This window comes from Aulostomus chinensis, chromosome 12 (assembly GCF_037954235.1).
Source record: "Aulostomus chinensis isolate RoL2024-O1b breed Wild chromosome 12, RoL_Achi_v1.0, whole genome shotgun sequence".
NCBI classification, from domain to species: domain Eukaryota; kingdom Metazoa; phylum Chordata; class Actinopteri; order Syngnathiformes; family Aulostomidae; genus Aulostomus; species Aulostomus chinensis.
Window position 1 is genome coordinate 28,636,572 of NC_141331.1, and position 22,970 is coordinate 28,659,541.

The window sequence follows — 22,970 nt, forward strand, 5'->3', positions numbered from 1 at the left end:
ATACCGCTTGTTTCCAAGGTGAGGCAATCTCCTCCTTCCTCCTTCCTCCGTGGTGACCAACAAGTTAGTATTTGCCTCTCTGGCATTTTCCCTACTGGCTCGGAGGGGGATGAATTATGATGTGACACACTCCTTTCTATACTTCAGAACGGCCAAGGTGATCAAGATAAATCATCCACTACCCCACAGGGGACGTGCCAAGACCCTGCCTTGTTTTTTTTTTGGGTCTCTGATCAAGATGCTGTGGATTTGGACTCAACCTGGCAGCTGAGACTGGCCCTGCAGAACTGAGTCAGCCGATGGGATATCGCAGTCAAACGAGGTGGTATTCTACTCTGGGTAAGTATCCATTGTTCAGCACTGTTGCTATCTCGTACCATTCAGCCTTGTTTGAGTGCTGGAACATTATTTTGAGGTCATGCGATAAACCGTGAAAATTTCAGGCTATTGATTTGCACCATCGCAGGCTTTTGATTGATGGGTCTCTTGTCTCTTCAGCAGCACATTCCTGGCTTCAAGACTCACATTCAAACACTCGCCAGGACAGTGAGGGGGGGGCAGCGAGCAGCACAGCACCCCCACATGTTAACCAACCCAAACAATGAGGGGAAAACAACATGGACCCCAATCTGTAAAGTGTATTTCATCAGCACACTCTGGGAGCGGGGCTGCCAGGCCTGCTCACAGGACCACATCTGTTTGTGTACAGGGCGGTGCAGCCCACAGCCCGGCCACACAAAAACCTTGGGCATATTTCAACTTTTCAGTACTGCAATTTGCCCCCCGTCTGCTTCTCAAAGAGCATAAATACTGACTGTGGATGAACGGGGATCTGTTTTCCTCATCTGTTGCGTTGTCTCTGAGGTTCTGGAACGGAAGACTGCATCTTGGATGTTAACTTCCTGGCCAAACAAGCTGGAGGCCAGCATTGCTGGTTGTGGGTTTGTGCAAAAGTTGCCCGACTGCATGATCTGCAGCAGAAGTACTGTCTCTTAGTCCAGGCTATGCTGTCATCGCATGAGAGGCTCCTCCGGATGTGGTCCAGAGACATTTCAGATACGGCATGTTTCTTCTCTCCGGAATGCTAATTTAGAGAAAGGCAGGGAGGCCACAGCTGGAAGTTTACTACTACTACTAATCCTGGATCAAGCAATTACAAAAGAGCTGAAAATGCACATGTCTGAACATATAGAGATGGCACACGCAGGGCTGGATACTTTATTGTCCAGGTACCTGGTTGTCAAAAATATGTGATTCAACAGGGATCAGTGGGCTTCTCCTGAAGGTGTAGCTCTCCTCAAGGCCTCCAGAATCACACACGCCCAAACTTTTTTCTTTTCATCAACTGGAAAGAAGATTGTAGTCTGCTACTGTGATGGAGAGCATCAGTCGGACCTGCATCCATCACAGACTTCTCTGAGTCTGAGTCAGCCAGGAACATGCCAACACTCCCTCCAAGACCACTGCTCTGACAGAAGGAAGGACATCAAGCAGCTGGCACGCTGCACAGCTCCGGGATCCAGAGCATTGATTGCCTCAGCTCACGGGTTTGAGTTCTGCTCTTCCTCAAGCTGATATCAGAATGACCCACAGCCCCCCTCAAGCAGCAACAGCCATGAAGAGCACCGTGTTTGTTCATGCAGGAACTTAGACCCTGAAGACCAGCAGCCAGCCAGTGGACCTCCCTTCCACCACGACACTACCATGAAGCAGATGTAGTGTGTGCTGGCGAAAGGAAGAGGTCTGGTTCGTCATCCCTGACTTACATTCCTCCATCATTTCGACAAATGGAGCAGGCCTGGACTTGCTCCTTATACCATATTAATTCTGTTCAGGTCAGGTTGAGATAAACCTAATAAAACCAAATACAATTTAGTAAACTGGATGCGGTGTTGCCATTCCCTGCCACAGCACCAGGAGGCTCTGCTCCCAAACCGTGGAATGATGGGTGAGTAGGGGAGTGGTCAGCTGATGCGGTAAGTCAAAGCCAGTCAGAGCAACGATGAACCTTCACCCACCACCCACTGATGCTGTGAGTGGATGATTTGTATCAGAAATGTCTTGCGCATGATTCTGAACACCACCACCATCTCCACAACAGAGATCATGGTTGCCTTTGACCGAAGAGGCTGCATGTGAATGTCATCAGTAGTAATCAGTCCAGAATGACTGGTGACATCTACTCACCCGTGCATGCTGTGGAGTGGGTGTGGCTCATAATGGTAACGCCCCTCGTGGTGCCTCATGTCGATTGGGATGGGTGTGTGGAAGGTGGGCAAGACATGGTGAGCACCTGCAAGAGTCAAAGCAACAGAGAGGTCCACAAGTTAGAGAGCAGATCAGCCGCAGCGAGCCACGACGGTGATGATGACACATTCTCTGGCCACGAAGCAAGCGCCGAGCTGCAGTTCCAGACCAGTACCTCCAACACAGCAGGAGATGCAACTGTAGCGTTTTACAGTTCCTGTAATCTCACTGTAATTGAAACCTGGGAGACGTCTCAGGCTTCAGGTTCATTAATGGCTCCTTCTGTCCACAGCAGTTTTTACACAACAATGAATGCGTTTTATGTGTCAGACAAAGAATCCACGCACACATTTCCTGCCATTAATGGTCTGGTGGAAGTCTCATTAGACCAACACGACCCATCCTGCCTGATTATCAGCTACCTGGTTCCCACGTGCAGGAAACTGGTGAACAATCAGCACTGCTGCGCATGTTGGTTGAGTCTGACATTTCATGTGAATTCACAGATCTCAGAACAATTTCAGAACTGCAAAGAGGAAAAAATATCAGTAACTACAGAGAGCAGAGGAACACAGTGGAATATGTGTTGAATTGAAAGTACAAGACATCAGGTAAATGAGGCTTGTTCCAAGTTTGCAGTTAAAAGTCGGTGTGATTGTAATCACTGCATGTCGATTTCTTCCCTAAACTCTGCATTCTTTACACACCTTCCTGTGAGAGATGAGCCTCAGGGGGCCTGAGAGGCTGCAGCCAGCGCTGTGAAAACAAGGTGTAACAGGACGCGCTGCCTGCAGGCTACCACCGAGTGCTGGATGTTGTTTTTAGGTGATGCCATTTACAAAGACAGACATTGCTGCTACTTAACCCTGATTGAGCCCTTTGTTAATGTGACTGTGGCGATCATCGTCAGGTTGTACCATCTTGTTGTCTGCAGTTAATTCTGATGGGATTACACACAAGTTGCCCTGAAGACATTTTTGAGCTGTAAAACATTTGACTGCTGTGGAATTTGCTTGAGAACAAGCAAAGCATCAGTGATGGCTTCCCCTTCAAAACTCTGTTTGCATGGAACCAACATTCCTGATGTCCTGCCAGCATCACTTAGTGATCACCACTAACAGCTGATTAAAGTAGGAACTGTTCTAGTGCACTGATGACACAAATCCACACACTGAAATGATTGCTCGCTAAGTCTAACATGCCAAAGGTCAGAGAGGACACGCAGAGAGAAGATCATTATGAATGTGCCTGAGCTCCTCGTCTCAGGAGCCGAGAGCTGCTCTGTTTCTGTCAGATCTTTGTTGCTGGACCTCAGCCAGCGGCTCTCTCTTGCTTTTGTATGTGAGACAGTCAGGCAATGACGAGTCAACGTGTGCGTTACAAAGCCAAAAGAGGCACCCTGCAAATGAATGAGAGCCAGAGGGAGCTGGGAATGGGAGTTCAAGCTTTGTTTCCCAAGTGGAGCCAGACGCTGGGGCTTTGTCTGGGAGGTGCCTGCTTGCACTGCCTGGCACATCTCTGCTGGAGGGGCTGGGAGGGGCCCAGCAGACCAGACCCAGGAAGGCCTGCTGAAGACATACTTCATCTTTACATGTATGTCTTGTGCAAAGTGCTGGGTGCTTTGCATTAGATTTGCACCACAGAGGGAGATTACTCCTCCATGACTCCTCCCAGCTCGTCTGGGCTGAGCTGCAGGAGAACCACAGACAGGTAGGCTTCAGGCGGACGAGCCACACGCCCCAGGTTGTGTTGACATGCAGGCGTGTCCAACCTTGTAGAACCCAGGCGGAGATGTCAGCCAGCTCTGGTGATGTTCCAGGTTTAGTTCATCAAGATCATCTTCACTAATGAACCCTCTGATGATGCTGGAAGCCTGAATGCTACGGTAGCAGTGCTAAGCTAACGTTAGCCTAGGAAGGAGCATCCATCCCTCCATCATCCATCCCTCCATGTTCTCCCTCTTCTCCTGTTCAGGGTGGTGGGGGTGGAGCCTATCCCAGCAGCCTTCCCCCTGGACAGGTCACCAGTCCATGGCAGGGCCAACACATAGAGACAGACAACCATTGGCTCTCCCAGCCACGCCTACGGTCAATTTAGAGTCTGGATTAACCTGGTCCCTCTTGATGTCTTTGGACTGTGGAGGAAGCTGGAGTACCAGAGAGAACCCAGCAGGAACAGGGAGAACATGGAGACTCACCCAGAAAGACCCCGTGCTGCAGCCGGGGCTCCACCCACAACCTTCATGCTGGGGGCCACAGGGAGGACCACTGCTCCACTGGGCAGCTGTCCAATTTAAGTCGAGTAAGTACATTTTATTGTTGTTTAAAACATACAAATTTGAGAAGATCACTGCAGCCTCCCTCCTAGTAGAGCAGGTGTAGAACCTCCCTCCTAGTAGAGCAGGAGTAGAACCTCCCTCCTAGTAGAGCAGGTGAAGAACCTCCCTCCTGGTAGAGCAGGTGTAGAACCTCCCTCCTAGTAGAGCAGGTGTAGAACCTCCCTCCTAGTAGAGCAGGTGTAGAACCTCCCTCCTAGTAGAGCAGGTGAAGAACCTCCCTCCTGGTAGAACAGGTGTAGAACCTCCCTCCTAGTAGAGCAGGTGTAGAACCTCCCTCCAAGCAGAGCAGGTGTAGAACCTCCCTCCTAGCAGAGCAGGTGTAGAACCTCCCTCCTAGTAGAGCAGGTCTAGAACCTCCCTCCTTCTATGAACCAGCACATCTGAGACAGCAGAGATGAAAACCTTCCTTTACCAGCAGGAAGGTGGAGCAGATCCAAGATCAGTGGGGATGGACGTCTGCTTTGATCTGCTGGAGGGAGAGAGTCAAGTCAATCTTGACAAAGGCTCAAGAAGCAGCTTGGTGAGAGGTGGGCAGTTAACTAAAAGGCTCTTCGATAGCTTTGAACTCATAATGTGAATCAGGATCCTGATCCCCAACCAGGTGTTGAGCTGCAAGTTGCCCCGCACTTCTTCACAGAACATGTCCACATGCTAAGCAACAGGAAGAGCTCCATCCTCCTTTGTCGTTTGCATCTTAAAGCTGCAGTTTATCTCAGCAAAGACAATGATGGGTGTTAACAAATACCCATTCTCTGGTCTCAAAGAAAGAAGGAGGAACGCACTCGTTCACTGTGTCCACATGAAGCTGCAGGACAGCACCAGGCTGAAGGAGCCTGAGTGAGAGGCTCATGTCTTTGGGGAAGAACTCCACAATGATAATAATGCCCTCCGAGGCCAGGAATAACTGGGGAAAAGTCTTTGTCATGCTTTGAGAGAGAGACAGAGAGAGGGGGAGAGAGGGAGAGACAGAGAGGGGGGAGGGAGAGACAGAGGGACAGAGGGAGAGCAGAGGAGCGGTGAAGAGGTGGGAGTGCTTGATTCAAGACAGGAAATTCCAGCAGAAGAAGTTGGCTCGGGTCCTAACTACACAGCCTTGTGCCAACGGCTACACACAAGTGGTCATGCACACGCATACACACTCACAACTCCAGACACAGACGCAGATTTGTTCTGCAGTTCTCTCCGTCAGCAGCAGGACGGGCTGAGACCAACACGAATGTGGTTCTGTCAGCTTCAACACAAGTGGCTTTCTTAAAAGCGCCATACACTCATGCTAACAAGCGTCTGCCTACGCTGACACAAATGTGCGTTCAGCCTGGTGGGGACCCTGCAGGTCTGTCTTCCTCCAGGTCGTGCAGAGGGATTAGGGGCTTACAGGAGAGCATGGAACCGCTGCCATCTGTGACAGGAAGTCTTAGCTGAGTGGCTCTTTACTTTTAACAGCCCGAGGCAGGGTAAGACGATACCTGATTTACTGATGGGGATCAGAGCTGTGGTCCCTTTAACGAGTGCCGTGGATGTGCAGATGAACCCGTGAAACCCTCCCAGCCTGGGAGGATTCGTGCCGCTGCTCAGGGGGTTCTGACTCGTCGGCACTAGAAACCTGTACCTCCTCAGAGAGCATGGAGAGGTCAGGTATTTGTGCTTCTAGTGTGAGCTGCAGCTGGAGGGAACCTGAGTACTCGTGGTGCTTCATTCATCTCCTGATCGGACGCTCCCCTCCGCCTGAATCTCAACTGCGAGCGCTTTTATGAATGTGTTTGCAAACTCTGTCTATCTCGACATCCAGCGGCCGCGTGGGATTCCAGAGTCACATGAGCACATTTCTAAGAATCCCATTCGATGATGTGGAACTTATTTACATCAGAATAGTAGATGTAGCAGACACTGACGGTCCCGGTTGTGTGGCCATGTGTCCGTGCAGGATAAAAATGTGAGGGTTTTGGGTCTGTGTTGAGATCTTGTTGCTAGGCGCCCTCCCCTCTCTGACCTGCTCCCAGGTGGATATCACGGTGGATATCATCTAACCAGGCGCTGCCGCGACCCGGCGGCCTCTCTCTCCTCTGTGATCCGTCTCTGTCACGTGAACATGGCTGCCTCACTCATTCACCCCTCAGCTCAGCATCAACCCTCTGACACAGCACCAGCACGATCCATCACCTGGGCGGCGAGGTACTGGCGCTCTCCTAATTGTTGAAAAGCCTCTTGGACCTCCTCTCACCTGGCTGCCAGCAGGACACGAGAGGACTTTCGCCAGTTGCCTTCCAGGATGTTTTTCTGAACTCTTTTCCAGAGGTGAAGCAGGGAAATGGGGGTGTGGCTCTGGCAGTGCTCTGGCCTGAGCACTGGGCATTTAGTATGGCTGGATGTAGCCACACGAGTTAGCAAGCTTCTCACCCAAGACTGATGGGGGCAGTATAATCAGCTGAGCTCCAGACTTCTGATTGATCACCTGACCACCAGCAGGTTACTGGGTCATGGTGATGGTGAAGGGAAGCATAAACTAGCAGCCTCTTCAGGAGGATGAGACGATGAACCTGGTTAACAGCACAACTCTCTGTACATGCTGAGTCATCCCAGGTGGCACAAAGGTCAGTCAGGTGTGATGTCATCAGTGTGTTCCTCTCAGCGGCAGCAGCTTCTCTCCGGTCGCTAGCAGGTGCAAACACAGCAATCAAGCCCAGTCCCTTCAAAGGGCGGGAACGCTGAGGCCGGAGCAGAGTCCTCCAGGACCTTTGACCCCTCACGCACAGCTGACTGAGAAGCTGCCAGCTCACACAAAGAGTTTCCTCATTGGACTATGGTGGCATTCCTGGTGCAAACCCCCCCCCCCCCCCCCAACACAGATCACCAAACAGGGATGAAGGCGAAAGCACAGGAAATACCCAAAACTGAATACAATGTGTGTGAACAGGAGGCAGAGCACATCAATCTCAAGTGTCTCAGCTGGGGGTCACCCGGGGGTGAGGCGCCTCCAGGGGAGACTCATCACTAGCAGCCTGGGGGGGTGCACAAACCTGGCCTTCTCCACACACAGCATGTTATCATTTGCCTTGATGACATTAGCGGTAAATTCCTCTTGAGGGATCTGAAAACTGCTCCATGTTCAGTTGGGTCTGTTTCTAGCCTCCTCGTGAAGCTTTTCTTAAACAGACGACAGATCCCTGAGTTTCAGATACCGACACTCGTAGTAGCAAAGTTTACACGCAGCACCTGAATCTAACATCTCACTGCTTTCCCTGAGAGTGTCAGGGCAGCTCAGTAATGGTCCTGTGGCAGGTGACATTCATCAGACCAGCCATCCCATCAACAATTCAGCATTTTTTAATCTTGGTTCTCACTCAGGTGGAACTTCCTTCCTCGTGTTTATTCACTTCCTGCATGGAGGCTCAGCTGAGAACGCAGGCAGAGCTTCTTGAGTGTGCAGGACGCTACACTCTTAGGTCATCTATCCTGAGAAGACACAATGTTGAGACTGGGCTGTACAAACACACACACACGCACACACACACACACACACACACGCACGCACACACACACACGCACGCACGCACGCACACACACACACGCACGCACGCACGCACACACACACACGCACATACACATGCACGCACGCACGCACACACACACACACACACACGCACGCACACACACACACACACACACACACTCGTTTGGCCTCTATCTTCAGGGCAGACTTCAGAGTGGAAACCATCTCTCTGGGAATTTGTTTTAAAGCACTAACAAGAACCATCTGTGCAGCAGGTCAGAGGGCCTCCGAGCCGCCGGCGCGGATCTCAGGTGATTTTATCCTCCACCAGGTCAATAATGCGATCCTGCTCGCTCCGTTTTCATGAACTGGTGCTTCCTTTAGAGCGATCGCTGTTGGTGAGGTTCTTATTGGCAATATTGAACTGTTTCAGCAGAGGTTGTACGTCTCAAACACTGCCAGTCATTCCTGCTTCCATTATCAGCTAAACACAAGCTGTGTTTGTTGCAGTGTGTGAGTGGTGAATCCCAGCACACACCAGCAGACACACACCAGCAGAGAGATGGCTTGTCTTCCCCTCACGTGTGGGAGGGACTTAGGAAATAGATTCTTTATAAAGCCTTACTAAATTAATCAATTGTTGCATAGAGGTTGATATTTCAAAAAGTGCCATCCTTAAATAAAAGCTAGCATGCAAAACTGGTCATGAACTCCAAGTGAGGGAGAGTCCCCACCTGCAGCCTGGAAGTAGTCACTGTCATGTGACTCTGCTGCACTGAAGTTCTGTGCTCAGCTGATGTCATGTTTCACGCTCCAGAATTAAAGTTGTCTCACTGAAGGTCTGTGTGTTAGCGAGGAAGCTGAAGTGATCTACTGAAGGAATCCCCCACGGGTTTACTACTGGGTCGAGTCCAGAACTCTCTCCGGCACCAAGACCTGCTTCTCTCCACCACGCTCACAGAATGTCAGGTGCAGTCCTGAGATACGGCGCCATTTCTACCTCTTTAAACTAATAGGATTCCAAGCCAGGAGAGAAGCTGCTGGCTGCCGCCGGTCCAGCATCTGCAGGAACAATCCTGGATCCCGCAGGATCACCAGGAGCAGCATCTCACCCTGATCCTGGGGTGATCATTCTAGAGGTCGTGATGTTACAGATGAACAAAATATCAGCATGATGCAAAGATCCATTTGACAGATATCTATGTACTATGTGTACTACTGCTGTATTGAATGTACTAATGATGTGTAAAGTGCGGTATTGATGTATTGTAGCTGTTGTTAGCTGATCCAAATCAATCGTTGTCAGAATGTCTCAAACCCACACAACGGTCATGATGTCAGAGCTGCTGTCACTCACAGTTCATCTGAACATTATGGCCAGTGTGCAGGTCCCCGGAGCTCCAGGTGTCTCTAGAGGAACGTGAGTGGCTGCTGCGCTCAGACGGAGGCACATTATTTGGCCCTCTCATAGATTTAAAAATGACCTCTAAACAAAATCTGTCAAAATAAATGCTTGCTTATCATTGAACTCTGACGCTGACACCGAGGACCATGAGCTCCACATCCACCTGCACCAGGACACACGATGGCTTCATCAGCCAACACCATCTGTTCTAGAACGCTGGAACAGAGCAGAGCTGCTCTCTGACCAGCCGCTCACACACTGCCTCCTCACAATGAGATTAAAATGCAGAGAAGGTCAATAATGATTGACAGAGGAAGAGACATGTGTGTGTATGTGTGTGTGTGTGTGTGTGTGTGTGTGTGTGGTAGTCATAGCGAGCTGTTTGTTTGACTGAGGGAGAGTTTAGGAGCTGTGTTAGTTCAGGTGGGGATGACTTGTAGAGAAGAGGCTGGGCAGAGCTGCTGAATCTGGTCAGTTCAACAGGATCCTTCCCGTCTCTTGTGGTTCCAATACAAACAACAATAAACAAGAGAGTCTGGCTGCAGGCTGAGGAAGAGGCACATGAGTGAGGAGGAAAGGAAGTAGGAAGAAGACGAGGACAGACAGCATGAAGCTGCAGGCTCCGCCTCTGGGAGGATCTCACCATGAGCCCAACCGGCAACAGTTCAGGGAGTGAGTGAATTCTTCATCTGTCGCTGCATCAGTGCTGAGGGACAGTCAGCAGTTCGTCTTCATCCCTTTGTCCTTGCAGCCACGTTTGGCAGAGTGCTGGACGCTGTGAGAGGGATGTGGACGGCCGCCGCTCGCCTCTCTCCGGCTGCTCTGCAACCCGGAGGGCAGCTGATGTGTTTACTGAGCCTTAATGCAAGTATGGAAGTCAAATAAACATGAGCCCTGCGAAGAACACACGCCGCTTTCACCAGTCCCTCACTGACAACAGGGCCCACAGCTTCTAAGAGAGGGGGACTTCGCCTGGGACAAAGGGAAAGACCGTGGCTCTTGTTAGTCCATGTCTGTCTTCATTAGAAATCTTGATGGGGGGGGGGGGGGGCGCTTGTAGTCACCCTGAGGGATAGAAGCCACCTGACTGTGTACAAAGTAGAGGGAATGTGCCGTCTGCTCAGAATTAGGAAGAACAGCTCAGCATCGTTACCTGCGTGCGCGCTGGCGTGTACTCGACAGTTTGGACCCCCGAGACGAGAGCAAGCAGTCAGGACATTAGTCAGCAACGGCCAACGGCAGCACTCAAGCTAAGGAACCGTTTGTCACTGAGGCTGCTCTGACAAACAGCCGCATTGTGTGATAAAATTAGCCAACACGCCGCTTCCCCTGAGAGACGCCGTGAGAGTGGCGTCACCTCAGGGTGAGACTGTGGGGAAAACGCCGCTACCTGACTTCTCTGTCATTTGGACGCTGCTTCACTGTTAAGTCATCCAGGGTCTGCTGCAGCTGAGCAGTAAGGACACCATTTTAACAGCCATCTTTTACATGTTTTCTCAACTTATGTCCCTTCTCCAGAGACCTGGTTCTGAGCTGCAGGTGAGGGTCCTGGTGCAAACCTACCACCCAGTCAGGGATGGACTGTGACAGCGGAAGTCTGCAGCTGAACCTGCTTCCACGGCACATTTGATCTGGACCGGATGAACACGCTTGCGGAGGTGGAGACACACGAGAAGGAGGAGAGAAGGAAGCAGGTGCTCCACATATTCGCCAGGTCATGGCTTTACACAGACGCTCTGGATTCAAACGTCTCCTTTCTTCAAAACGAAAACAACTCTTTTCTCAAGTCCCAGAAACTCTGCCTGCTTATTTCATAATGATGTCACAAGTCCAGAGTTCCCCTGCTGGTGTTTGATGTTGACCGATGTCAGATTATTCAGGTATTACAAGAACATGCATGTGAATCTGAAGCAGCCTTCATGTCCGAGAGGATCCGCGTGCCCGGACCGTGGCTCGATGTGTTGGAGGGGAAATGGCGCCCTGAGTTGTTAGCGAGTTCCATATGTTCGTCTTAGTGAAACTGAGCAGTGACATCCTGAAGCAATTACAGCGTGGACTCGCTCCAACCTCCCGGCTCCAGAGCAAATCCAGGGTAGCGTTTCTGCGTTTATCTTGACTCGATCAAAAAGAAGAAAAAAGAAGAGAAAACCTCCTCATAAATTGATGCTTCGGTCTCTCTCCCCGCCCACATTCCTTTTTTTAAAGAGAAACTGTTATTGTTTTACACCACTTGAAGAATCCCCAAAGGGAACTCAGCTTTTATGCACAAAACAAACAAACGTCTCCAGACTGACTTATCATATAATTCTTCAGTGTTTGGTTTGTTTTTCCCTTCAGCAGGAACCTGAACAGAAACCATCTGTGTCCCTGGGCCTGACATGGCCCTCCCAAAGTCTGGCCATCATGCCTCGCGTTATTGTGGAGCCTTGATTAGAAAGCATTTTCCATTTGCCCCTCCTCAAAGCTCCAATCTAGGAGCTCATTGAAGTTTGGAGAATTCCTGCCTGCCTCTTGATAATCATCCACATGTGGCCATCGCTCCAGCTCTGCGTGGGAGAGGCTGCCACTGAATTATTCCTCATATTCTCTTGAACATGCAGCGCTCTCAGCCTGCACCACCAGAAGCTGCACCGTGCGTGTGGTTTGGGGAGCAGGGTTGGGTAGAGACTGCGGTGAGGACGGTGAAGACCGTCACTTCAGCGGCTCCAGCGAAAGATGGACAACAAACCAAAGGAAAACCGGAAGAACTGAAAGGAGACCCAGAACGCACGAGGACGCAGCAGACAGGTGCCGCAGCCGCTGACATCCCATCAGACCGGCTACAGGTGCATCCCGACTCATGAAGTACCACGACAGGAAGTATAAAAGAGTGTGTTTGGCGAGAAGGAACTCATCATCATCACGCTGAGGCTGAAATGGACCACTTGGATATTAGATGTCAGCACCTCACAGGTGGGAGATCTGACGGCCAGGAAGTGTCTGGTGATGTCACAGAGACCAGCACCTGCTCACAGGTTCATTCTAGAGTCCAAATGCCAAAAACACGAGCTGCTGCTTCAGTTTTTACAGAATCAGACAGACAGACGGATGAGCCGAACCACTCAAGCTGATTGGGATTTGGATCAAGACATCTTTCCATTTCATCCATGATGAAGATGTGAAGGCCTGAAATGACATCAAAGATGGCGACTCCGTCCAGCAGGGACCCGGGAACAGAGCCACGAGCCACACGCCCCCCACTGCTCACACTCCTCTGCATGGTCAAGAGCCCAGCTCTCAGAACATCTGTGTGGAGGTGACTAAGATGTTTAGAGGTGTCATATGACCACCCAGTCCAGCACATGTATGGAGGATGTGTGTGTGTGTGTCTCGATGTTGTGTAGTCTGTAGTCCCGTTGCTGTTGGTTTTATCACCTTTCAAACAAAAAAGGCAGCTCCAACAACAGGATGTCCAGCAGAGAGCCAGAGAACAGTGGGGTGATGGGTGGACTGTGATGGGGGGCCTGAGCGAGGGGACAAGGACTGTTGAAAGTGAACCATGGGCCTGTTAGTGACAGACTGGCCCGAGCCATCTTATCTGCCCATCACACCGCCACATGTCAGCTCCTATTAGTGCGAATGCTTGACTCTGCTTGCATGTGGTAGCCATCAAGCTTGACCACCATGTAGCGCACCACAGCCCTGCACCCCCCCAGGGATGTCTGGATGGCTCCAGTTAGGATGACCTCAGGTAGGCTGCACTATGACAGCCTCATGGCGACAGTGAGTGTGTGGCAGCAGCACGATCCAACAAGGGAAAGACAGAAGTTCATGTACTTCTGTTGAAGACTATAAAATACTATCATATTGTCCCCAGCAGCAGGTCCAGGAATCCCAGCTGAACTCTCGCTGTGTGGACTCCTGAATATCGGAAGTGACCTTCAGCAAATTCATGAAGGAAAATATTTTTGAAGGAGACCCGTCCTTTACCCCCAACACACAAGTAGCCAGTGTGTGGACCACTGCAGTATGGAGGGAGGGCAACTGAAACACACACCATCACACAACAGTACGAATAATATTCAGCTGGTTTATAAATGGTTGTGGTTGCTCGTTCTGTTGGGAGGCGTGGCCGGTCCTCCAAAGTGGAGACGTTCAGCTCGGACGCCATTCCACAGCCGCCAAAACACACACACACACACACACACACACACACACACACACACACACACACACACACACACACACACACACACACACACACACACAGAAGGGTTCATTTAACAGAAGCATAAGCTTTCTGGCATTAAGTTAACTTCATGGACACATGCAAAAAAAGCTGCATGCAGCTGTCAGCTTGTCCCTCTCTTCTACCAGTAATGTGAGACACCTCACAGGAAATAACTCGTCCACAGAAACTGTCTTCTCAGGCAGGTAAAGGAGGTCAGCATAGGTTGGGACGGGTCTGATTGTGGGAACATGGCAGGTCTCTGGGGACTTCCCGTACGGAGCCTATTATCAGGAGCAGCTGAAAAAGCTGTCAAAGGTGACACGTTGGTCTGAACTCCTTTGCTCTACATTGGCGCTGTAAGGTGCTGACCAGTTTCTCATCTGAACAGAGTTAGCCAGCTCAGTGTACGTCCCGGGTCCCAGGCTGGCCTCAGCGTGAGCTCGCATCACGCCAGCCATATTTATCCCCTGACTTCCATCGCTCATCATGCAGGCCTGCATCTTTACATCACTGTCCTGCTGTGTTCCTTAATACTTTGTCTAGCTTTTCCTGCTGTGCAGAATTATTATCAAAGATGACAGGAGAATAAGTGAATTAAAAAACCAAACTTCACGTGAAGCTGGAGCAGGAGAGCTTGAGAAGTAGCGGCGGCTGCGTCTCGTGTCGAGATGATTTCACTTAACACGACTTGTTCAAGTTTTCCCAAACCATGAGACATGCTGATTTGTGTGAAGGGTTGAGCACTTCTCACTTGCACTGAAACTGCATTTAAAGCCTCCTCAGCCTGAATAAACAATTTAATGACTTGCTGATGGCAAGATTTGCACTCTCCGTCCTTTCAGCGGTGCACCACGTGGTCCATTCAGAACTTGGGTCAATATTTGCTCATATCTGTCATGAGGGCCTGAGAGCAAGAAGTCATTTTGAAATGGCTTTTAGATTCAGAGTTCCAAAAGTTGGGATGATTGCATGAGGTGATAGGCAGTCTGGAAAGAGTCAGGCTCCCTGTGTCTTTGGCTGCCTGGGCCACAGCTGCCCCCTCCCCCACCAGTCATCCTCCAGACGCCTTTAAGTCTCCACCAGTGGAGCGTTTCTCGCCCTACGGAGGGAAATATTACCAGCTCTAATTGGCAACTGCCCTGACACCCGACAAGCGCTAATGAACACGGTGAAGAAAGCAGGAGAAGGAGGGAGGGGGTCCACATCTTTGCAGGGCTCAGAGCGAGCCCTCGGCCCTGTCAGGGGGCCCAAGGCACTTCCTCAACTGTAATTAAGGTTTTACACCCCCCCCCCCCACACACACACACACACAATAGAAAACTCTAATGTAAAAGCTTGTAAGGCAAATTACTGGTTTTCCTGGGAGGAAAACTCTTGATATGTAAACAATACCCAAGATAAATACCCCCCTCCCACCAGTGGGAATTTCATGACTGTGAAATGTGACACACACACACACACACACACACACACACACACACACACACACACACACACACACACACGCTATGGTGCATCTGTAGAAGTTCTGAAGTGGGGATGATAACCTTTTGGCCAGTGTGGCATGAGCGAGTGAGTTAGTGAGCAAGTGAGTTAGAGAGCGTGTGAGTTAGTGAGCGAGTGAGTAAGTGAGCGAGTGAGTTAGTGAGTGGGTGAGTTCCCTTCTCATCAGCAGTGTTGTTGATCGTCATGTTCATACATCTGAACCTCTTCTACTGACGGGAAGAACGAGTCGCTACGTGTTTGAGGTTTGATGACGACGGTAGAAAAGTGTTGGCTCCTCCTTTACTGAACATCAAAGTGATACAAAGCTCAGTTTTCCTCTCTAAACCTGCGCCAGCATCACTACGTCATCAGCTTGCACCTCTGCTGGCGCTCTGAAAGATTTCCTCTCTGTTTCTAATGCAGGTCTGCAGTTCTGACTTCCTGAACAATGGAAGCTAAAGTAGGACTACATTCAACACTGCACAATCACTAAATGAACAACTACAATCAGCAACTGGCTTCACGCTAAATTGAAATAACAAGATGGAAAATGGCACTAACAGGACCTCAAGGTGGAGGTCAAGCGGCGTTCAGCTGCCCTCCGGAGGAGTGCTGGCCAGGCAGGTGGGGGTCAGGGAGAGGGGCACCTGACGGAGTTTGAGCAGCGGGTGGTGGCAGTCACGGGCAGCACCTCTGTGGGGGGATTGTCGCCCCCACCCACGCTGACTCCGAGAGCCTGGAGGGTCAGTGGCACCTCCATTTCTTAGCAACATTTCCACCTGCTTTGCCACAGACGTGAAGGCAACAAACACACAGAAGCAGACATTCAATAAACCAACATGTTTAACAGAAACTGATCCGTCAGACATGCCGCCGACGTGCAGCACCCCTGCCGGCTCAGAGTCATCCGCCAGGACCAGTGGCATTCAGGCCAGCCCGTCCAGCACAGGCGGTCCTGCAGTCAGGAGGACATTATTAGGGGAATAACGGGGATCAATGAGCGGCTCGACCGCCTGATAAATGTTCTGGAACGTTTAGTGGACAACATAAATTAATCTGGCTTCATGAATCGTGTAGCAGCTTCTCACCCACTCACACTGTGGAAATGAAATTCTGGCGTGCGAGGACGGCTGCCTGGCCGGGATCGGCGTCCATCCCTCCAGCCTCTGCGCATCGATGATCTGCACATTGATGGAGTGGAAACCCTTACGATGAACGTAAGCGTGTTCCTCAAGGGACGGTGCTTTCATGGCAACATGAGTGCAGTCATTAGAGAATCAGACATTAGAGAATCCGGCTGTTGCTGCAAATCAATGTTGGCCTGTTCAATGATCAGGTCCACCACCCAGGGCCTGGCCCGGCTGAGGGTCGACTGACTCACCCCGGAACGGTCCGCCATCTCCCGCTGGAAGGCTTTTTGGACCCGATGTATGTGTGGTTATCAAATAATGTCAGTTACCAAACACCGCCACAGGGTGTCGCCAACTGACCAAAGTGCAGTTAACGCAACTTCTACCGCACCTCCAGAGTTGGCGTGAAACAACGCAAGGATCGACGAACTTTTCACGCTGATACATCTGAACGTGAGCGTCGATCCTGGAGGCCCCTGATCTCTAATTATAGTCAGGAGGTTACGGTGACCACGTGTGTTCTATAGTCTATAATCCAGATTGCTACCTGCCCGGCTGTCAGCGTGTCAGTGTTCTACATGGTGAGGTTGCTGCCTTGAGTGGTTCTCTATTGTTCTTCCTACACGGTTCTGTTGAGGCTTGGTTACGTGCTGATGGAGCAACTCATCACTGGCGCTCTGACTTCCTTCCTGGCTTGATCTGCTCTGCACAGCTTCACCTAGAAGGGTGTGACAGTGTCGCTCGCTCAGGCGGGTGATGAGTTACACATCAGACTCATGTGCCGGGAACATGTCTGTATTCTCTGCAGTCGGGGGATGACCTCGCTGTTCTTTGGGCGCAGGCCGTTTTCTTACGTATCCTCTAATGACACTGACATTTTAATTTTCATAAACTGTTTAGTTACCTCCCAGTACGTGTTCACACTTTTTCCAATATTATTTCAATTGGTAGAAATATCTATTTTGCTTGTTTACTGCCTCTTTCATGCATTTCTACTCAACAAAAACAAGCTAAAAATGGAGCTGCCGCGTGCTCAGTGCTAAAGTATAGAGCCTGGACTGTAATGATCAGGTTAGTCGAAATGAAGAGAATTTAAGATTCAAATCTCAGACATCATCCTTCTTCAAACCCCTGTCTTCATTCCTGCCTCTATCTTCTGCAGCTGGATGATGAATAACATTCCAGATCAGCTGACCATGTGGCAGCAGTTTGTCTGCTGTCTTTTTCTGGTGACCATGATAACACAGTGGCATCAGACGGGCTGAGCTGAGCCACGTATGGATACTTATGGCTGTCACAAATTATGGCTTCATTCTTTCAGAGTGAGAGTCCCAAAGGAAGGGAACGGGAGCCCAGAGGTGTGGTACGGGACCAGCAGCAAGTTGCACCAGGAGGTTTGCGGATCAATGTTGTCATGTCCAACAGATCAAGCTCACACTCATGGGCTATCAAATACACTGTATGGATTTTAAACTTAAATTAAAAAAACTTTTGATTTGATTACTTTCGAAGTTCTTGTCATGAATATAGCAACAGACATGCTGTCCTGTATTTCTGTGTATTTTTCAGTGTTTACTTTGTTTGCATAATACTTGTATTTTATCCATTGACTGAAATACACACAAGGGTCTGTGCTTGGACCAGTCCTCTTCACCCTGTACCTGCTTCCTCTAGGTCACATGATCAGGAAACACTCCATTAATGTTCACTGCTATGCAGACGACACTCAGCTGAACTCATCAATGATCCACATGGAACAAACCAGCTGACTGAACTGGAGGCCTGTCTGAAGGCCAGGAAACATGGAGGACCATCATTTCCTTTATTAAACTCTGATAAACTGAAGTTCTTGTGCTGGGCCCAAACACCTGAGGACCACCTGATCTGATGAGACAGGTACCCTGGATGGCACCACCCTGGCCCCCAGCACCACCGTAGGAACCTAGCAGTTCTCTTTGACCAGGATCCTTTAACTCCCACATTCAACAAACCTTCAGGACGCCTTCTTCCATCTACGTAACATCGCTAAGATCAGACACATCCTGGCTCAAGAAGACGCAGAAAAACTAGTCCCTGCTTTTGTCACTTCCAGGCTGGATTACTGCACCTCCCTCCTACCAGGCTGGACTAATAAGTCCCTAAAGACTCTCCAGCTGGTCCAGAACGCTGCTGCCCACGTGTTGACTAGAACTGGTAGCAGAGACCAGGTCTCTCCTGGACTGCTTCTCTGCATGGCTCCCTGTCAGATTCAGAACAGAATTTAAAATTCTTCTTCTACCATCAAAGTCCTCAACAGTCAGGCTCCTTCATCCCTGACAGAGCTCCTAGTCCCCTATGATCCAGCTAGAACCCTTCACTCCCAGGATGCAGGGTTCCTGCTGGTTCCTAGAGTTCTAACAGTAGAATGGAGCCAGAGCCTTCAGCTATCAGGCTCCCCTCCTGTGGAACCGTCCTTCTGTCTCTCTGTCTTCCTCCATTCTCTGTCTTTGTCTCTGTCCATCAGGCTCCCCTCCTTCTCTCTCTCTTTATCTCTGTCCCTCTCTTTCCTTCTGTCTCTCTGTCCTCCTCCACTCTCTGTCTTTGTCTCTGTCCATCAGTCTCTCCTCCTTTCTCTCCCTCTTTATCTCTGTCCCTCTCTTTCCTTCTGTCTCTCTGTCTTCCTCCATTCTCTGTCTTTGTCTCTGTCCATCAGTCTCTCCTCCTTTCTCTCTCTCTTTATCTGTCTCTCTCTTTCCTTCTGTCTCTCTGTCTTCCTCCATTCTCTGTCTTTGTCTCTGTCCATCCATCTCTCCTCCTTTCTCTCTCTCTTTATCTCTGTCCCTCTCTTTCCTTCTGTCTCTCTGTCCTCCTCCATTCTCTGTCTTTGTCTCTGTCCTGCTCTCTCTCCGTCCCCACTGATCCTGGATCTGCTCCACCTTCCTGCTGGTAAAGGAAGGTTCTGGTGGCTGCTGTTGCAGGATGTGCTGCTGATGGAGAATTGTTGGGTGGAGGTTCATTGAAGGAGGGAGGTGCTGGACCTGCTCTACTTGGAAAGAGTCAGGAGTTGGAACACACCCTCTGTTCCCCTTTCTTAAAGATGGGGACCACCAACCCGGTCTGCCACTCCAAAGGCACCGCCCCTGATGTCCATGCAATTTTGCAGAGACGTGTCAACCAAGACAGCCCCACAACATCCAGAGCCTTGAGATACCCAGGGTGGATCTCATCCACCCCCGGAGCTCTGCCACCTCAGTAGCTTAACTGCCTCGGTAATTTCTGCACTCCCTAACCTCTGTCTCCTCCAAGGAGGACGTGTTGGTGGGCTTGAGGAGTTCCTCAAAGTTTTCCTTCCACCGCCCTATTATCTCCCCAGTTGACGTCAGCAGCCTCCCGCCCCCACTGTAAACAGTGTGAGAAAGTTGCCTCCTTCCCCCCTGAGGCGACGGACAATTTGCTAGAACCTTTTCGGAGCTGACTGATAGTCATTCTCCATGGCCTCGCCAAACTCCTCCCACACCCAAGTTTTTGCCTTGGCGACTGCCATGGCTACATACCACTTGGCCTGTCAGTACCGGTCAGCTGCCTCTAGAGACTCACAGGCCAGCCATGCCCTGTAAGCCTCCTTCTTCAGCCTGACGGCTCCCCTCACCTCTGTTGTCCACCAGCAGGTTCAAGGATTATCACCGCGACCGGATCCAGGAGCCTTACGACCACAGCTCACAACAGCCGCCTTGACAATGGCAGAGTGGAACATGGTCCATTCACACTCAATGTCCCCCACTGCCCCTGGGATGCAGTCAAAGCTCTGCCGGACGTGGGAGTTGAAAATCATTCTGACTGGTTCTTCTGCCAGGTGTTCCCATCAAACCCTCACTACTCGTTTGGGCCTGCCAGGTCTCCGTGGCGTCTTCCCCTGCCACCTGATTCAACTCACCACCAGATGGTGATCAGCTGACAGCCCAGCTCCTCTCTTCACCTGAGTGTCCAGAACATACGTTTGCAGGTCAGATGACACGACTATAAAATTGATCATAGACCTACGACCTAGGATGTCCTGGTGCCACGTTCACTGGTGGGCATCCTTATGTTCAAACATGGTGTTCGTTATGGACAAACTGCAACTTGCACAGAAGTCCAACTACTGCACATCACCTGGGTTCAGGTCTGGCTTTCCGTTCCTCCCCATCACGCCCCTCCAGGTCAGGTTGTCATTGCAGTGGAGTCCCCAGTTGGAGCGCCATCCAACACCCTTCCCAAGCCTGGCTGGACCCCATGAAACAAGGCCTGGCCACAAGGCACTTGCCATTGAGCCTGGACCCCTAGGTCTAACTTCCATGAGGGGTCTGTTGAACTTTTCTTTGTCTGGCCCTTCGCCAAGGATCAGTCTGCCTTGGGTGAACCTACCAGGGGCAAAAAGCCCCCGACAGCATAGCTCCTAGGGTCACTTGGGCACACAAACTCCTCCACCACGATAAGGTGATGCTTTCAGGAAGAGCGAGTACAATATTTTAACTGCTAATTTAAGTAGTTCTTTACATTTTGTTTTATCTGAATCTTATTTTTATATAGTTAGTGTTTATTGTTTAGTGTAAAGAGTTTATGGTTTACTTAAGAGTCTATTGTCTATCTTATACTGTATTTATTTATTTATCTATATCTATCTATCTATATGTAGATGAAGATAGATAGATGGATAGATAGATAGATGATAGATAGATAGATAGATGATAGATAGATAGATGGATAGATAGCTAGATAGATGATAGATAGATAGATGGATAGATACATAGATGATAGATAGATAGATAGATAGATGATAGATAGATAGATGATAGATAGATAGATGGATAGATAGCTAGATAGATGATAGATAGATAGATGGATAGATACATAGATGATAGATAGATAGATAGATAGATAGATAGGTAGATAGATAGATAGATGATATATAGATAGATAGATGGATAGATACATAGATGATAGATAGATAGATAGATAGATAGATGGATAGATGATAGATAGATAGATAGATAGATGATAGATAGATGATAGATAGATAGATAGATGGATTGATAGATAGATGGATAGATAGATAGATAGATAGATGGATAGATAGATGATAGATAGATAGATAGATGATAGATAGATAGATAGATAGATAGATAGATAGATGATAGATAGATGGATAGATGATAGATAGATAGATGGATAGATAGATAGATAGATAGATAGATAGATAGATGGATAGATAGATAGATAGATAGATAGATGGATAGATAGATAGATAGATAGATGGATAGATAGATGGACAGATAGATAGATAGATAGATAGATAGATAGATAGATAGATAGATAGGTAGTTAGATAGATAGATAGATAGATGGATAGATAGATGGATAGATAGATGGACAGATAGATAGATAGATAGATAGATAGATGATAGATAGATGGATAGATGATAGATAGATAGATGGATAGATAGATAGATAGATAGATAGATAGATAGATGGATAGATAGATAGATAGATAGATAGATAGATAGATAGATGGATAGATTGATATATCCTTTACTTTGTAAGTGTATTATCTTTTTTTTTGCTACTGGAAATTCAATTCCCTTGTAAGTCATCCCAAAGGGATCAATCAAGAAAAGTCCAAGTCTCAGTCAAAGTGCTCCACATGGTCCTTTGGCTGCACAGTGTTCATAACAATCTGAATGTTTTGTGTCTCAGGAGGTGACAGTCGTCCAATCACGGTGAGGAGCTTCAATGACACAAATGAAACAAACAAACTTCCTCCCCTGACAGCCGTGGTTTACCAGCCTCACTGAGGGGTCACTGTGGGCTTCCTGCTCACCTCAAGTCAGGACCGCAGATGGTGCTGCACGCCAATAACACACAGCAGCCAATTTGTGTCCATGTTAGCGCCGGCATATGATGCACACACATGCTAGTTCTTTGCAAATCATGTTTCTGTTAGCAGTGCAACTCATCCTTTGTGAATGTGGTCCTCTGGTCTCCAATCTCTATGTTAAGCTAAGCTAAATTAAGCTAAGCTCACACATGAGAGTAATAATGGCTGAGGTGAAGAAGTACCTGGAACCTCTTCTGAGTTCCTGTGTTCTCATGTGGCTGTCACAGGGAGCTCAGCAGCTGCTGCTAAAATCACTGTTCCATTTGAGTTTGAGACTATTTTGTGTCTTTGCCTTCATATTTAACTAAAAACCTCATCTGCTTATTTTGATGGTCACAGTTTACTGCGACTGGCCTGCGTCATGTCCTTGGAGGGAGGCCACGGGGACAGCCTTTGTCATGGCCGCACGCTCCGTCTGCAATAAAACTCACCCTCCTTGGGATGTGACCACAAAAAAATGTGTAAAAGTTTATTTTTTCATAGATGTTTACAGAATTCCTGCACCTCCGCTGGAAATCTAGCTGGAGTGTGCAGGACGGTTTGTTTTGTTTCTGACCACCATCATTTTATTTAAAGCAAAAGAAAGAAAGAAGTACTCAGATCAGCTTGGTTCACTGCTACCTCAGCAGAACACTGGGCCAGGGCTGTAGTTGCATCATGTGACCTCATGAACCTGCACAGGTTTTTTTATATGCTCATTGTTGGCTGAAACACAGTAAATAGTTTTGGTGGTTGAAGCAAATGAATGTTCAGCAAAAAGGTACATTGAATGA

The 22,970-nt window shown here is 49.2% G+C and overlaps 1 protein-coding gene across 1 annotated transcript in view; it reads right to left on the reverse strand.

Annotated features, from left to right (window-relative positions):
* gli2a (GLI family zinc finger 2a) overlaps nucleotides 1–22,970 on the reverse strand; it is a 75,634-nt gene that overhangs the window by 26,321 nt on the left and 26,343 nt on the right. Inside the window, exon 3 of the mRNA XM_086221051.1 lies at nucleotides 2,188–2,293. Within this exon, the coding sequence (XP_086077177.1) occupies nucleotides 2,188–2,293 (106 nt within the window). The remainder of the gene's footprint in view (nucleotides 1–2,187; nucleotides 2,294–22,970) is intronic.